This window comes from Martes martes (genome assembly GCF_963455335.1).
Source record: "Martes martes genome assembly, chromosome: 18".
Lineage (NCBI taxonomy): Eukaryota > Metazoa > Chordata > Mammalia > Carnivora > Mustelidae > Martes > Martes martes.
The window spans coordinates 31,904,804-31,921,945 of NC_137906.1; the positions used below are offsets into that span (position 1 = coordinate 31,904,804).

Consider the following 17,142-nt stretch of genomic DNA (forward strand, 5'->3'; position numbering starts at 1 on the left):
CCTCTATGCCTACTTGTGATCTCTCTTTCTGTCAAATAAATAAAATAAAATCTTTAAAAAAAAAAAAAAAAGAGCTCTTGGGAAGCACAAAGACCACTCCTGGAGGAGGGAATGAAGAGAGTGGACCGGGAAGAGCCACACTGGGAGCAAGGGTCCGTTCCCTGCGTGCCAGGAGGGCCCTGTGTGTACCCCCGGTTCTCGCGGAACAAGCAGGTCTTACCAGGGCAGGGTAGGGCACTGACTCTAGAGAGGAACTCTCACTACTGCTGTCCTCCTGGTTTGTGAGCCACCCGCGTCCACGTGGCACCCACCAACGCGGTTCACAGTGGGCCTCACACCCTCCCCCACCTCAGCTCACCCTGGGAACTCACGCTGCCGGGCGTGCACACACAAGCTGGGCACTGGGGACCCGAAGTCCCGTGAGGCCACGGAGGTTCAGTCTATGGGGAAACCAAAGATGCTAGCAAGTAATTCAATAATGCCACTAGGGAGACGAGGCAGTGTCATTAAGCACGCTATCCCTGGTGCTGAAAGAACTGGGACCCTAACGAAGTCCTTGGGACACAAAAACACGGTCATTTACCTCATTTGCCTTCCTGGTCGAGGTGACACACATCTTTCCTCCGCCTCTGCTATCGCTCATAATCCTTCCACCGAAACGGCTTTCTGTGAGCTCACTGTGACCCACCTGCCCACCAGCACGACCTTATTCAGTACGTCTTCCCAATTTCCTCAGTACTGACGTGCTGTCACCCTGTCCCGGCATCTCCGCTCCTCCAGAGGGAACACAACACCCTCCTGGTTTCCTTTGATATCCTGGATTATTTCTCAGGCTCCAATAGTGGCTCTTTTCCTCCTGTCCCCAAACTGTGGGCTCTGCACAGCCCTGCTCTCCCCCGGTCCCACTTTGTGCATGCTCATCCGTCCACAGCTATAACCGTCCCTTCCCTGACTTCCAAACTTCCTTCTTTCCTTCAAGAACCTTCTCTCCCACGGTGCAGATCCCTGGAATGTCAAGCTCAAAATACTGAAAAAGAATTTCATATTTTCTTTCCAAATCTGCTCCTCCTGCCGTCCCAAGTTCTAACACCACCACTCATGTGCCCAGGTATTCAGAATTTGGGAGTAATCTGAATTTCCCTCCTAACATATCCAATTTTTGGTCAGATCTTTTTCTTTCTTAAGTAAGTTCTGTGCCCTGTGTGCGGCACAATATGGGGCTTGAACTCATGGCCCTGAGATCATAAGCAGAGCCGAGATCGACAGACAGATGCTCAACCGACTGAGCCACCCCGGTGCCCCTTTGGTCAAGTCTTACACATTGTCCTCGCTGCTGCTCCCCCCATCAGGTTTCAGTACCTAGACGACCACAGTGGTTTCCTGTAAGCCCTGTCTCGGACCATTCCAATGCATTATATATTCTTTAGAGAAATACTAATTATGTCGTGTATGGGAGAAGTGCTAGGTACTAGGACACAGTGAACATGTATCATTTATCATTTTCCTATGATTAACTGGCTCTCCTCCACCCTCTGAAAGCTTATCCTCCAATGGGAGAGCCAATTACGGGGCAACAACTGCGGAGGCGGCAGTGTTCGGGGAAGTTAGGGCGCGTGGGAAGGTATAAAGACAGAGAGGAAGGTGTGGAGCTGAAAGCGGGATCTCCAAGGAGTGGGGGCAGTGTGTGAAGTCAGGGACATGGAAGGGAGGCACCAGATGAAGCCCGCCTAACGCGTGGATGACCGTGTAGACAACCGTGTAATTTATTGTTCAAACGGAGACACTTTTTTTCAGGGCAAATACTAAACTAGATAGGATACCAGATAACAGACCCAAGTCTGATATATGTGAGGCGTGTGGAGCAATCTGTACCTTATCCTCACAACGACAAGGTCACGGAGGCGGTCAAGCATGATCGGCTTTGATAGGGTCAGATTTGCACGTTCTGACGAAAACTGAAAGGGGCAGGGAACGGAGCAAGATGCACAAATGGAGACAGGAAGACGAGTTAGCACAGTCTGAGGAAAACAGGATGCCGGCTGCACTACAAGATGGCAGAGGTAGAAAGAATTAGATAAATACAAGAGACATTTAAAAGGAATACACAAGTCTTTGCTGTTGACCATGTGTGGGGGGTGAGAAGAGTTAAGGATGACTCCCGTATGCTGGCTGCGGCAACTAGGCGGCTGGTGGTGCCAACGAATGAGACAGAAAACACGGGACACGCAGGTCTGTGGGGAAGGTAATGAGTTGCTGTGGGACCTGCTAGGCATGAGGTCTTCCCAGGACTTCTGCGTCAACACAGGGGATGGGTTTGAAGACAGAGGGTCTACAAATTCCCATTAGCTATCTATGATGGATAACAAATTACCCCAAATTTAGTGCCTTAAAATAACAAACACTTAGTGCCTCACAGTTTCTGTGGGTCAGGAGGCAGCACAGCTCGATAGTTCTGGCTAAGGGTCTCCCGAGAGCTTGTGGTCGGAGCGCCTGGGTGACTCAGTTAAGCAACTGTCTTCAGCTCAGGTCATGATCTCAGGATCCCAGGATCAGGCCCTTCATTGGCTCCTTGCTCAGCGGGGAGTCTGTTTCTTCCTCTCCCTCTGTCCGGCCCCTACTCGACTCATTCTCTCTCTCTCTCTCTCTCGCATAAATAAAATCTTAAAAAAAAAAAAGTTTCTGATGGTCTCAAGGTTCGACTCCTCGAGGATCCACTTCCGTGCTCACTCCCGGGGTTGCAGCAGGCTGAGTAGCGTCAGGACATGGTGGCTGGCTTCACCCAGAGCAAACACTTTGAACACAACAAAAGAGAGGGAGGGAGAGAGAGATGCAGGGGGAAAAAATACTCGAGGTGGAAACGACAGTCTGCTGTGTCCTGTCTGACAGAAACAAGTCGCACTCGAGGGGAGGGGAATGAAGCACCATTGCTTAAGTATCCAAGAATTTCTGGGCATGTGTCCTATTTTTTATATCACCACACTATCGCAGCCAGATGATGAGCTTTCCCAATGCCTAGTGATGAATTAGGCCACCTCTTCTTCTTCCCTACCACCAGCTCAAAAACTATATACCTACAGATTGCTCCAAGGTACATAGCAACCTTCAGTCTCACAATGAATTAATTCCCTAAGCTACCATTCTAGCCTCATCTCCTATCCTCCCCTCCGCCTGTCCCCGCTCCAGCCACTTGCTCCCTGCAACCACCACCGTGCTCCTTTAAGGCATGCCTTTGCTTTGGTCTACAAGTCTGGTTCTCAAACTCGAATTCAAACGTCACATGTGACTCCCCCTAACGCTCTTCTCAGAACGCTAGAAAACGCTGGCACACCTGGCCTCACACATGAATTCAGAATACTGTGCTAAAATGAATACGCTTTGACATGAGATTCTAGAACAGATGAGTGAGAGCCAGTGCTGAAGGTTTAAAAACTTTTCTTCCACAAGCTGGTTACAAAGTCACTATCAGAGACCAGCAGAAGAACAAGCCTTCCCTAGGTTTTCCAAAATGGAAGGAGCATTTTGGGAAAACAACAGACATGGAAAGCCCCCTACTCCCATTCTTTCAGCTCTCAAAAATGTCCACAGCTAGTTGCAAAAAGACTAGAATCATCTTGTATGTCCATCAAAATGCTCCTAAATAAACAGTTCACCTACATGATAGAAGACAGTTTTTAAAGATGGGGCAGAGCACTAGGTACCGACGTGGACAATCTCCAAGATACATGCATCCGGAGGAAAAGACAACGTACAGAACAGTGGGTACACTAGACTAGTATTTGCTTTCCAAAAAAGATAATTAATGGCCGCCTGGGAGGCTCAGCCGGTTAAGCATCTGCCTTCCGCTCAGATCGTGATCCCAGGGTCTTGGGCTTTCCGCTGGCGAGGAGCCTGCTTCCCCTTCTGCCTGCTCTCCCTGCCACTCCCCCTGCTTGTGCTCTCTATCAAATAAGTACGTAAAATCTCAAAAAGGAAAGAGTAAGTTTAAACGCACGCATCCATAAGGAGGAAAAAGTATGTATTTCCTAAACGTGCCTGGAACATCCCTGGAAGGCTCCAGGACAGCAGGTGGCCGCGGCGACCTCGGGGGACGCGGGGTGGGAGGGGCTTCTACCTTTTCCGGCCTCGGATTATTCCAGCCCGGCACGCTTCGCCCAGAGACCCGAGGCCCAGGAGAGACCCGCGCCCCCGGCCTCGAAGGGGCGGCGGCGGGTGGCAGGCCAGGCCTCGCGCTCTCCCCGCACCCCTCCCCCGCATCCAGGCGCTCGCTCGATTCCCTCCGCGCAGAGTGAGAGCCAGGAGTCACCAGGAGGCTCCCGCGCCTCACGCCAGACGCTGGGACCCGAGGCGCCCCGCTAGCTCGGTTTACTCGAGCCGCCAAAACTCCGCAGCTGTGACTTCCGGGGTCTGGACCCCGCGCCCCCGGACGTGACGCGAGAGGCCGGTCCCGCCCCCCAACTTCCGGCTACGGGCCGGAGCTCGCGCGTGCGCACGGGGTGCCAGACCCAGGTACCGCGCGAATGGCTGCACGAGGTGCGAGCGAAATGGAGGGTTCCGCTACCACCGCAACCTCATCCTCAACCGCAGCCTCGGACTCCGCTCCAGCGACCCCGGCCTCCGTGGAGCAGCTGGACAAAGGACAGGTGAGCGGCCCTTTGGGGCGGGGGGCTCGGAAGCGGGGTGGCTGGGGGCTTGTAAGGCGCGGGGTGCCGGTGCGGAATCGCGTCCCCGCGGGCGCCCCCGGAGTTTGGGGAGAGTCGCTGGGTCGCGCTGCGCTCAGCCTGCCCCTTCCTTCCTGCGCGCGGGGAGGCGCCTGCCGACCCCCAGCCCTGCGGCCTGGTCCCCCAGGTAGAGTGCAGATGCATCCTGGGGTTCCGGGGTGAGACGCACCTGGCTCTGCTTCTTTACCCGTTGACTTGGCCGGGTCGCCTAATTCTGCAAGCCTCAGTGACCTCGGGTCTAAGCGGGCCTCGGCTGGCTTCGGCGCCTCCCCGGGATCAGAGGAGGCAAGGCCCGTGAAGAGCTGTAGCCAGGGGCCTGACACTTGGCAAGCGCCCAGTGGGTGCTGGTTAGGGCGTGTTGCGCTTTTCCCGGGATCGCTGCCTCAATCATCGAGGCCGCGGGAAGCACGTTCCCACCTGGCGCGATGCCTTCACGTGGGAGAGGCTCTCTTTGGCAGGTGGGTTGTGAGCGGATACTTCGGTCGTTTCTGATGGAGTCTGATCCCAGATGGTAGGATCCTAATACAGAGGGTTGTGGAGTTGCCTATTCAAATAGAATTTGAGGAGGGAAAAAAAAAAAAAGGAAAAAAGGCGAGAGGAGGGAGCAAATGCTAAATTAGAGTGAGATTTAATTTATTTGCATATCTCCTCTTTGCAGGTTAGAAAGGCAGTGGAAGCCCTGTTGGCACATTCCAAGTCCAGGAAAAACGCGAACGGATTGCTTTTGAATGAGAACGAAAATTTCTTTTTAATGGTGGTATTGTGGAAGATTCCAAGTAAAGAACTGAGGGTCAGATTGTAAGTTCTGATTTTTCTACTTTTGCCCTTGTTATCTGCTCGGTCATTCTGTAGAGCTGTAACAGTCGCCCTTTTGTTTCTGGTGGAAATTTTGCAAACTCAAATTATGAGTTGAAATACGTAATTGTGCCTTTAAAAAAAAAAAAAAACACGGGGGCGCCTGGGTGGCTCAGTGGATTAAGCCTCTGTCTTCTCGGCTCAAGTCATGATCTCAGGGTCCTGGGATCGAGCCCCGCATCTGGCTCCCTGCTCAGCAGGGAACCTGCTCCCCCCCTCACCTCTGCCTGCCTCTCTGCCTACTTGTGATCTCTATCTCTGTCAAATAAGTAAATAAAATCTTTAATAATAATAACCCCATGTGTACTACCTTGGGTGGTTTCATTATGTTTTAAGTCTCCTTATATACCACATAGTAATTGATACTTTGTTTGGTGGGGGAGGGCCCTGGGAAGAGGGAGAGAAAGAATCTTAAGCAGATTCCACACCCGGAGTGGAGCCCAGTGCGGGGGTCGATCTCATAACCCTGAGATCCTGACCTGCGCCAAAATCAAGTTGGACCCGTAACCGACTGAGCCACCGAGGCACCCCTAATTGATATTTTAGACTCTGGGTATTTGTGATGGTTTATTTGCATCTTAAATCTCTTCTCCGTACCATTGAAGACTAGATATATTTTTAAATGTTCTTGGTAGAGTATTTGCTTAAATAGCATGAACGTAGTTTGTTGGAATGACTGAATTTATTGTGTGTTCTGTGGAATAGAAACATTTTGTCTGTTATAACGCTTGCTTTCTCTGTTCCATCTCTGTATTTTGCAGGTCCTTGCCTCACAGTATTCGATCAGATTTAACAGATATTTGTTTACTTACCAAGGATGAACCCAACTTAACTCCTGAAAAGACGGAACGGTTTTACAAGAAGCTTTTGAACAAGCATGGGATTAAAACCATTTCTCAGGTCAGGAGTGGTTAATATTTTCAGGACGATTAGAAGATCTGAGTCAGTCCTTGAAGTGATAAGTCATACATTCCTACACTACCTCCTAACGTAGTATTTCTGTTCTAGAGATTTTATTTTTATTTATTTAGTCATTCATTCATTCATTTTAAAAATTTTATTTTGTGCATAATCTCTCCGCCCACCGTTGGGCTTAAACTCAGGACCCTGAGATCAAGAGTCATGTGCTTCACCGACTGAGCCAGCCAGGCGCCCCTAGGAATTCAATTTTTTTTTTCTTAAGATTTTTTATTTATTTATTTGACAGACAGAGATCAGAAGTAGGCAGAGAGGCAGGCAGAGAGAGAACGGGGAAGCAGGTTCCCTGCTGAGCAGAGAGCCCGATGCGGGGCTCGATCCCAGGACCCTGAGATCATGACCTGAGCCGATGGCAGAGGCTTAACCCACCGAGCCACCCAGGCGCCCCAGGAATTTAATTTTTTTTTAATTTTTTTATTTTAATAAACATATAATGTATTTTTATCCCCAGGGGTACAGGTCTGTGAATCACTAGGTTTACACATTTCACAGCACTCATCATAGCCCATACCCTCCCCAATGTCCATTTCCCCCCACCACCCTCTCCCGTCCCCCCTCCCCCCCGCAACCCTCAGTCTGTTTCTTGAGATTGAGTCTTTTATGGTTTGTCTCCCTCCCAATCCCATCTTTTCGTTTTTTCTTTTCCTACCTCCCCCCAACCCCCCCCCGCCTTGCATCTCCACTTCCTCATATCAAAGAGATTATATGATAGTTGTCTTTCTCCGATTGACTTATTTCGCTAAGCATGATACCCTCTAGTTCCATCCACGTACAGATTCAGAGAAACTTCTCTAGTAACAAACTATAGAAATGATCCCTGAAAGTATAGTCTTAGGAATTTAATTTTTAATCTCATTTTTTCTTTATAATTTTCATTGGCTTCAGTAAGTTATGTTCTATCTTTTCTATGATAGATGAACTGTTAAGGTTTTGTTTGTTTGTTTGTTTTGACCTAAAAGCTAATGTGTATATCAGTAACTTTTTTTTTTTTTTTGAGATTTCATTTATTTATTTGAGAGAGCATAAGCCAGGGGAGAGGGCGAGGGAGAAACAGACTCCCCACTGAGCAGGGAGCCCAACATCGGGCTGGATCCGAGGACCCCGGAATCATGACCTGAGCTGAAGGCAGATGCTTAACTAACTGCCGCCGAGGTGCCCCGTCCTTAACTTTTGTTCTTGAAGAGTTTCCAGAAGATCGTTCCGTTAGGTCACGGTCAACACTTTCAGAACGTTTTTGGGTTTGCCTGTGACTTGGCGCCTCCCTTTGTGGTTTGTAGTTGTTGGTGTCCTTTCGTTATGTGGCCATCCCAGCTCATCAGTCTCTGTGTCCCCAGTGGTTAACACAGTGCCTGGCCCATGCTTGGCGCTCTCCCCGTGTTCCCTAAACTGTGGCCCTGGCACATTTTAAGATCCGGACACAAGTTATTGCTTCAGTATTTCTTCTTCTTGTTCAAGTTCCTTTTTTTTTTTTTTTTTAATTTATTTGACAGAGATCACAAGTAGGCAGAGAGGCAGGCAGAGAGAGAGGAAGGGAAGCAGGCTCCCTGCTGAGCAGAGAGCCTGACGCGGGGCTCCATCCCAGGACTCTGGGATCATGACCCGAGCAGAAGGTGGAGGCCTCAACCCACTGAGCCACCCAGGCGCCCCTTGTTCAAGTTCTTAACTTATTGTGTTTTTCCTCTTCCTTGTGTTTTTTTTAGATTATCCCCCTCCGAACTTTAAAAAAGGAGTATAAAGCTTATGAAGCCAAGCTCCGCCTCCTGGGCAGTTTTGACTTCTTCCTTACCGACGCAAGAATCCGGCGTCTCTTGCCATCCCACCTGGGGAGACATTTCTACCACAGAAAGAAGTAGGTTTCTTATCAGTAACGGGGTTTGAACAGTGTGAACTTCGCAGATGTGTATACATTCTGCTCCAAGCGCCTGTGTGTTCTTACAGAGTTCCGGTACCTGTAAACCTTCTGTCCAAGAATTTATCCAGGGAGATCAATGAATGCATAGGTGGGACGGTCTTAAACATCTCTAAAAGTGGTTCCTGCAGGTAGGTCAAAGCTATCAGTGTCTCGTCTTCTATCCATTTGATAATAATTACATAAACTTTTTTTTTTTTTAACAAGATCGTGTTAATGAAACCAGATCCTTCTATTAAAAGTAAGGTGTATCCCTAAGAAGTACTTGGTTCCCTAGAAAAGCGCCGTCCCATAGAACTTTCCACAGTGATGGAAGTGGTCTGTATCTGGGATCTGTATAAGAGTCATGAGCACGGGATGCGTGGGTGGCTCAGTGGATTAAAGCCTCTGCCTTTGGCTCAGGTTATGGTCTCAGGGTCCTGGGATAGAGCCCTACATTGGGCTCTCTGCTCAGCGGAGAGCCTGCTTCCTCCTCTCTTTTCTGCCTACTTGTGATCTCTGTCAAATAAATAAATAAATTAAATCTTCAAAAAAAAAAAAAAAAGGAGTCATGAGCTGTACGTGGCTGCCGTGGCCAAAGAGCTGAATTTCTAATTTTACTTGATTTCACTTAATGTAAACTGAAATAGGCATGTGCGGCTGGTGGCACCTGTAGGCATTGTGGAAAACAAGGAGGACAAAATTAACACGTAGGGAACGTCAGTGGTTCTGGGCTCTCATGTTGCCCGGGATTATATTACCCGTTACAGGGGCGAGACCCCTGAGTCTTGATTTGACTTCTTGTTCAGTGAATTTGTCATCCGTCCTGCCTCATCTGCTGTCTGGTGTCTCTTTGTTATCACAGTGATTTCTTCTGAATCAGAATGGCGAGCTGGGTAGAAGCCCCACACGCGGCCTCTGGGATCAGGAGAGACCTTTTGGGGTCGTGTGGCTCCCCGGGTAGACAGAGAATGTGGTTCCACCTTTTTTATTAGGCTGAGGGGCCGGTTAAGTTTGAGCGCTCGGCAGATGAGCAGAAGGAGGGGATTTTTAAACATGTTCAGAATCATTTTGATAAATTACCTCCTGGCTGGGGCATCTGTGGTGTGGGGTTGGGCAGCTGCCAGGAGGGCAGCGCTGGGGGGCACTGGGGCCCCTCCTCCAGATACCCCAGGAGCCTGTGTGTGCCCAGGGCAGGGCCCATGGTAAAATGGGACCGCAGGGATGTCTAGACTCTGCTTCCCCGGGGAAGTTCTGGCCTTGTCTTCTGTCTGCAGGTGGCGATCCCTTAACTGGGTATAGTGAAATGGCTGAGAAGAGTTGGTAGTCAGGCCTGGGCCCGACTCTGGTTGTAGGCACACATCAAAGTCGTGGCTCTTGGGAGGTGGTCCACGGGCAGGTCAGAGGCCTGGGGGCCTGGGATTGATGGGCAGCTGCGAGAGGGAGATGGCTCCAAGAAGGCAGAGGAAGGAGCAGCGGTCTCTCTCCCTTCGAGAGAGTTGTGGGCAGCTGACGGACAGTACAGACGCCTGAGCTGTACTTTGCTCTCCTTTCACACCCACCCTCCTCCCGGCTCCCGTCATTCTCTCTCTTTTCCCTCTCTCCCGTCCCATCACCTGCCCCCTCTCCTCTCTCCTTCAGTTCTTGTCTCTTCCCGTCTGGGGGACCGGGGATGTGGTTGCAGCTGGCAGTGAGCCCGTAGCGGGCAGAGCCCTGTCTTTGGCTGGAGGGGGGTGACAGCACCAGCCCTGTCTCGTCCTCATTGTGCAACTCCCAGCAGACCATGAGTTTGCCTTCCAGCTCCTGAGGTAGGGAGGACAGGGCCTGGCAGGAAGAGGGCCCCAGTGGCTGAGCAGTAGCAGAGCTTTCCACTTGGCTTCTGTGTATACCGTGCTTCAGCTGAAGGGATCACCTTGCCCTTGGCCCGAAGACGCTGTTACACCAGGGACAAGAACTGTTGGTCTTAGACGACGACAGCTGGGTCAGGACAGGGGACCGTAAAGACACAAGCATCCCTCCTAGCGGTCTTTCCTTCCAGAACAGACGCTCAGGAAAGCTCAAGGGCCAGCTGTGTGACCCTTGTGTTCTAGAACGAAGGTAGAACTTCCTCCAGCTCTGCTCATTGGCTGATAAGCCTCATAGGGCAGCTCCTCCATCACCGAGTCACGGTATTTCCGGAGCAGGGCATTGCTAGAACACAAAAGGTGATAATTTCCCTTTACAGTATATTGAACCTGGGATGCCTGGGTGGCTCAGGTGGTTCCGTGTCTGCCTTCAGCTTAGGTCATGATCGCTGGGTCCTGGGATGAAACCATGAGTCGGGCTCCCTGCTCAGTGGGGAATCTGTTTCACCCTCTTTCTTTGGTGCTCCCACTTGCTCATGTGTGTTCTCTCTGACAAAAAAATAAAATCTTTAAAAAAGAATAAAAATAACATGAAACTAAGCAAAACAGGTCAATCACAGAAAAAGTTACCGTATGATCTCACTGATAGGTGGAATTTTTTTTTTTTAAGATTTTATTTATTTATTTGACAGAGATCACAAGTAGGCAGAGAGGCAGGCAGAGAGAGAGGGGGAAACAGGCTCCCTGCTGAGCAGAGAGCCCGATGCGGGACTCGATCCTAGGACCCTGAGATCATGACCTGAACTGAAGGCAGAGGCTTAACCCACTGAACCAGGTGCCCCTGATAGGTGGAATTTAAGAAACAAAACAGGATTGTAAGGAAGGGAAGGAAAAATAAAACAAGACAAAACCAGAGAGGGAGACAAACCATAAGAGACTCTTTATCACGGGAAACAAACTGAGGTGTGCTGGAGGGAAGGGGGGTGAGGGAAGAGGTAACGAGGTGACGGGCATGAGGGAGGACACATGATGCGATGAGCACCGGGCATTATACACGACTGATGAACCACTGACCTCTACCTCTGGAACTAATAATACACTATGTTAATTGAATTTAAATAAAATATCAGTTGTATAAAACAACTGTGAAAACAGAAATAGTGAAACTGTAAAGACTTGAACGCTTCTACCTTTAATATTTTTTCTCAGGATCATGTATTTATGTTTCTCACTTACCTGCCTGTGCTGTATTTTGAAACACAGATCACTATTATTTTTTAAAACTTTCCTGTCTAATGCCGTATTACATTTCAGTACTATCCGCGTTGGCCACACTGGAATGGAGGTTGAGCACGTTGTCGATAACATCATCACCGTGGCGAAGAGGCTTTCCCAAAAGTTGCCAGAGGTGCGGTCCCACGGGGGCATGCCTTGACTCTTGCTCGTTTCAAAGAAATGGGACCCGCACCGATCGTACCTTTCTTGTCTGTTGCAGAAGTGGGAGAGCGTGAAGCTCTTGTACGTGAAAACCGAGAGGTCCGCTTCCCTGCCCATCTTTTCCTCATTTGTCAGCTGTCAGGATGAAGCCAAGGGCATATGCACCCCCAGTCAGAAGAAGAAGGTGAGTCGCATTTAAAATACCGGTGGGCTTCGTCACAGATAGAAACGTGGCCCAGGAAGAGGAGCAGATGCCCTTCCTGCCTGACCATCGGTGGCTGCCCAGCGGTCCTGCTTTGCGTGCGTTGTCCCCACTCTACAGAGGAGCTCCGTTAGCGGGGCTGTGAGTAAAGCGTAGCGAGGTACAGGTACCTTGTGTTTGTTGGTATGTTAGTTAAGTGGCCGAGTAGGCTCAGCGGGGGCCTGTGTAGAGGCAAGAGAAGCTAAAAGAAAACCGGAAGTTCATTAAGCACTTTTTTTTTTTTTAAGATTTTTATTTATTTACTTGACAGACAGAGATCACAAGTAGGCAGAGAGGCAGGCAGAGAGAGAGAGGAGGAAGCAGGTTCCCTGCTGAGCAGAGAGTCCGATGTGGGTCTTGATCCCAGGACCCTGGGATCATGACCTGAGCTAAAGGCAGAAGCTTCAACCCACTGAGCCACCCAGGCGCCCTTTTAAGCACTTTTTTATGGACAAAATTGACGATTGTGTTAGGCTCACAGATAACCTCTCAGTTTGGGTTTGTATGTTTTCAGTGCTCTTGATGCTAGTGCAAAAAAAAAAAAACAAAAAACCAGAGAACATTTCTTTTTTTTTCTTTCTTTCTTTTTTTTTTTTTTTTTTGCTGTTGGTTAGATCAGTCTCTTAGTTTGTTAATACTTTTCTTTAGCCATGTTAATTGGGTTCAGTGGGGTTTAATTTGGGTCTTACTATTTTTTTTTTTCTTTTTACTTGTAGAAATTGTGTGTTTTGTTCTTTTTCAAAATGGCTTTACTTCTTTTACTTTCTTATTAACTACCCATAAATTGTTCTCCAGTTCCCTGTAATTCCTGGAACATGTTCAGTGTTACTGTTTTATCGTCTGATCGTTGGAGTAGCACTGTGCTGGTGTCACAGCCGGTTCTGTGTCCCTGCTGGCTCCTTGTGGACCTCTTGTCCTTTTGTCGTGGCCATCATATTGGGAACATGATTGGTAGAAATAATTTGAGGTGTAGGATAGAGCTGTTTCTCTAGAAGATTTCCGTTTCCGTCTATTGGGCACCTCGGGGCCTTGGGCCTGGAGCTCCCTAAAATCGCTTTTCAGGGCTTGAGATCCCCTGAAGGATTCTGACCCGACCATGCAGGGACTCTGTACAGCTTTGCTTCCTCTTCCTCCTTACCCCGAGAGTAACTCACAGGCCTCCCAGCTTACTGTAGGGGGTTCCTCCTAGAAACCCACCCCAGTGTAGACACTGGAATTTGATTTCTCTCCATCCACCCCCCACCCCCTGTTAAAATAAAACTTAGGGATCAGCAAATACTCTTGGCAGAATTTGCTTCTGGGCTTACTTACCCTTTGGGCCCTTATTTTATTTTTATTATTTTTTAAGATTTTATTTATTTACTTGGCAGGCGGAGATCACAAGTAGGCAGAGAGGCAGGCAGAGAGAGAACGGGGGAAGCAGACTCCCTGCTGAGCAGAGAGCCCGATGCGGGGCTCGATCCCAGGACCCTGAGATCATGACCTGAACCGATGGCAAAGGCTTAACCCACTGAGCCACCCTGGCACCCCCCCGCCCCCGAAAGAATTTTTTAAAAAATATAGTCTACCCTACTTTTTTACTTATTTTCATTGGGAAGATGACCCAGAATAACAGACTGCTGTTACCAGAAGCAAGAAATATGAATTTTTTTGCCATTTGTCTGATTCATTTGAGGACTTGGTGGAAATGTTGGAACTGCTGGTTAAAATGGGTCAGACACGGTCAAAGATGTTATTGACCGGGACTCTATGGTTAGGACAACGGACGTCTTGCTGTGGAAACGTTTTACTGTTTCCACTTAAAGCCAAAACCCTGAAGTTGGGGAAAAAGTGATCAGTTGTGGAGGGTTTGGGGAAACCGTTTTATTGAGACATAAATCACATCAGAGTACTCTACAATTGAGGATAATTTTAACTCCCCCGTGAACAGGATCAGCTTTCATGGAATCTCCAGCCGCATACCCGGGTTCGGAGTCCCAGCGTGTAATTCCCAGAGCGAGCATCCTTGGCTGCGAGTTACAGCCAAACTGGAGTTGAGGCTCACGTGCTGGTCGTGGGGTTTGTTTGCTCGGCGTTGGTACACATCGAGGCACTTTGCAGAAGCGTAGGGGGCATCAGAGCTGCACGTGCTGAGTCTCTGCCATTTATTTGCCGACGAGTGTGTCCCTTACTGAAGTTATGCTTGGGCTTCGGTGTGTACGGTTTTTGTTTCTTTTTTGTAGGAAGCAAAGAAAAAACAAAAACAAAAAGAGTATCGTGAAAAACAGAAGGAGAAGAAGAAAAACAAAAGGCTTATGAAACAGGCTGGGAAGACTCCGTCGGGCCCAGAGGAGGAGGACGTGGACCCCAAAACTAGTGGAACTACAGCACCAGCCCCTGCCCCTGCGCCCGCCCCCCAGAAGGAGGGGTCCGGAGCCCGTGAGAAGAAAGAGGGCCGTCGAGGGAAAGCTCAGTCAAAGGGGCAGGAGGAATCCGAAGATGAGATCCCTGTGCTGGTGCCGATAGGGGAGACACCAGCCAAAGGAAATGCGGAGGTACTGACATTGGTTTTCACTGTAATTGTAGGAAACGCTGCCCGTGGTTTTAACAAGCAGGCCAGGGCAGAAACATGGGCAGTGGTTTTGTTGGTGACAGAGAGTCCTGGATCCTCCGTGTCATCAGTCTTAGGAAACTTAGCAGGGCCAGGGCGGCTTGCATGTGTGCTCCCGAAACCTCTCCGGCACCCCACCCCCGCGGGCTCCGGAAATCCGACTGCATGGCTTTCACGGGATCGGTTAAAGGAACAGAATTTTTTTAACTTTTGGATTCCTTGGTATAGTTTTTCCTTGTTCTCAGTGTCCGTCCAGCTAGGAAAAGGTCTGTTGAACATGAGGAGGAAGAAAGGGGATGCTTAGAGCCCGGACAGCTGTTCTCACCACGGGTGCAGCCTGCATGTCCCTGGTGTGAGGCGTGGCCTTAGGAGGTGGGAGTGACCTTCCCAGGGCTAGCCCTGCCCTTGACCGATTGGGTTCTTTGTCCAGTAGCAGCAATCCTTAGAATTGTCAGGATGTTGGAATTTTCATGTTGGTGAAAGTACTCCTTGTGCAGGTGTCCCCGGAGTGCTCCTGAGTTTTTAAGTCTGCTCGAAGCTAACACAAAGGATCCATGTACCCAGGAGCATTGTAATTGTTTTCGGAGAAAGCCCACTGTGTGTGTTTCCACGGGACAGGACGTAACATGTTGCAGATTGGAAGAGCGGATAGCTGACTGGCTGGTGTGTAGCTAGAGCCGTAGAAGTGTGTTCGTGCATACAGAAGTCTCCTCCTCGTTCGCCAGCGAGGCGCAGAGGAGGACGTTCATGGGCCTTTCTGGTCGTTTTTATAAGTAATTTGAGATGATGTTCAGTAAGAGAATACAGAGCCCTTGGGAATGCTAATGAAGTAACTAGGGAAAGGGCATAACATTTGGCATTCATGCATTTGTTTTTAAGATTTTTTATTTGAGAGAGAGAGTGGGGGTAGAGGGGTGTAGAGGGAGAAGCAGAGTCCCCGCCGAGCAGGGAGCCCGACATGGGGTTCCATCCCAGGACTACGACACCATGACCCCAGCTGAAGGCAGACACTCAACCGACTGAGCCCACCAGGTTCCCCAACATTTGACTTTTAAATGAATGCACACTTCTAGGGGGAAAGTAGTGAACGACAGGTAGTTAATACGGTGTGCTGAAGTTGTCAGAGAATTTTATTTCTTGTATTTCTTATGTTTTTCAAATTTCCCATAACAATCCTACCATTTTATATTTACTGAAAAGCACACTTTTGCTTTGCTGGCTGTTTTTGCCTCTCTGACTTCCTCCCATATTGGACACGTCTGTCACTAGAGTGCTGTCCGGCAGCTGTCATCTGGGCTCCGGAGGATCCCCCGGAACACGCTGCCCTCCAAGAGCCTCTCAGTCTGCTTTGGGAAGCAGGGCTTCCTGACAGGCAGCCCGTGTGGTTTTTACACAGACCGTTTGGGGACCTCCTGTCCTCACCCACAGGCAAGGAATGTACACCTGAAGATGGAGAAGAGTCGGGATTGGGCCACAGGCTCCCTGTGGTGCTCCCAGCGGGCGCTGCTCGGCGTCTCTACGAAAGGCAAAGATGGTTCTCTGTTGACCGGACCTGGGAGAGCAGCACCAGGGTCCTTGCTACCATCCATAATGATGGAAAAACAGTTACCTTTCAAAATGCCTGCGAGCCAAAAGGCAAAGCCATCCCTCGTCTTATCACACCGTAGTATCCCTTTGAGGGGTGACGCGGTAAAGATGACAGTGACATGATGATGTCAGTTCTCAGAGGGACACTTTCAGGGTTTGTCTTCCCTTGGACTTAACTCTGCTTTTTCTTAGGTGCAAAAACACGCCGCAGGAAAGAAGTCTCCAAAAAAGAATCCTGCTCCCAGCACACCCCGTGGGAAGAAGAGAAAGGCTTTTCCGGGTTTGGAGACCCCAAAGCCTGCGGAGCCCAAGACCCCAGGCAGTGGCTCGGGGAAGAAGCCAAGAGTCAAAGAAGACGCAGAGAAAGAAAAAAACTCTTCGCTGGGGAAAAAAGACCCAAGACAGATGACCAAAAAGCCGGGGGCCAAGTTCTTCACCACTGCTAGTAAATCTGCGAAAAAAGCTCCCCGCACTCCCAAACAGTGGCCCAAAAAGCCCAAAGTACCCCAGTCGACCTAAAAATCCAGAGACTCAGGCAGAAGGGAGCATCCACATTCCCCGAAGAGCTTTTTAATCCACTGAGCCACCCAGGTGCCCCCCGAAGAGCTTTTTAGAAATGCCAGGGTCCTGAGCCCCACACCATGCAGTCTTCTCCGGGACTGAGGCCCAGACTTCAATATTTTTTTAAAACCTCCGCAAGTAGTTCTGACATCCGTTTGTGCACGTGAGAACCAGTAGTTTTGAAGTAAATCCATTTTTTAAGTTGGTCTTCTGTGCATTTGCTAATAGGACAGAGGGGGAGTACAGTGCTCTCTGGTTGTCACTACAGCATGCCATTGGCTTCTGAGCAGAGTATCGGCCTTTCCCACCTTGTTGGTTTTCCTGGAACCCCTCCGATGGGATCCTTTCCCGTCTGCTTTCCACCATCTGTTCTCTGAGGCTCTTTACACTCGTCTGTGCAAACCCTCCCAAAGCTCGTCCACACGCCCAGGATGGGCCCGCTG

The 17,142-nt window shown here is 49.5% G+C and overlaps 1 protein-coding gene across 1 annotated transcript; it reads left to right on the forward strand.

The window, feature by feature from the left end:
- Window positions 1–4,477: 4,477 nt before the first annotated feature.
- Window positions 4,478–16,905, forward strand: RSL1D1 (ribosomal L1 domain containing 1). Its single transcript, XM_080830619.1, has 9 exons — window positions 4,478–4,640; window positions 5,377–5,516; window positions 6,335–6,473; window positions 8,252–8,400; window positions 8,490–8,591; window positions 11,598–11,691; window positions 11,779–11,904; window positions 14,184–14,495; window positions 16,331–16,905. The coding sequence occupies exons 1-9, from the start codon at window positions 4,518–4,520 to the stop codon at window positions 16,655–16,657; spliced, it is 1,512 nt and encodes a 503-aa protein (XP_080686745.1). The 5' UTR covers window positions 4,478–4,517; the 3' UTR covers window positions 16,658–16,905.
- Window positions 16,906–17,142: the final 237 nt, after the last annotated feature.

What these genes read in the sequence shown, in the direction of transcription:
- RSL1D1 (XM_080830619.1), top strand. Translation starts at nt 4,518, where the DNA reads ATGGCTGCACGAGGTGCGAGCGAAATGGAGGGTTCCGCTACCACCGCA. An exon ending in CATTTCTACCACAGAAAGAA is followed by an intron (nt 8,401 to 8,489) that starts GTAGGTTTCTTA and finishes GTGTTCTTACAG; the next exon opens with AGTTCCGGTACCTGTAAACC. An exon ending in TCTAAAAGTGGTTCCTGCAG is followed by an intron (nt 8,592 to 11,597) that starts GTAGGTCAAAGC and finishes ATTACATTTCAG; the next exon opens with TACTATCCGCGTTGGCCACA.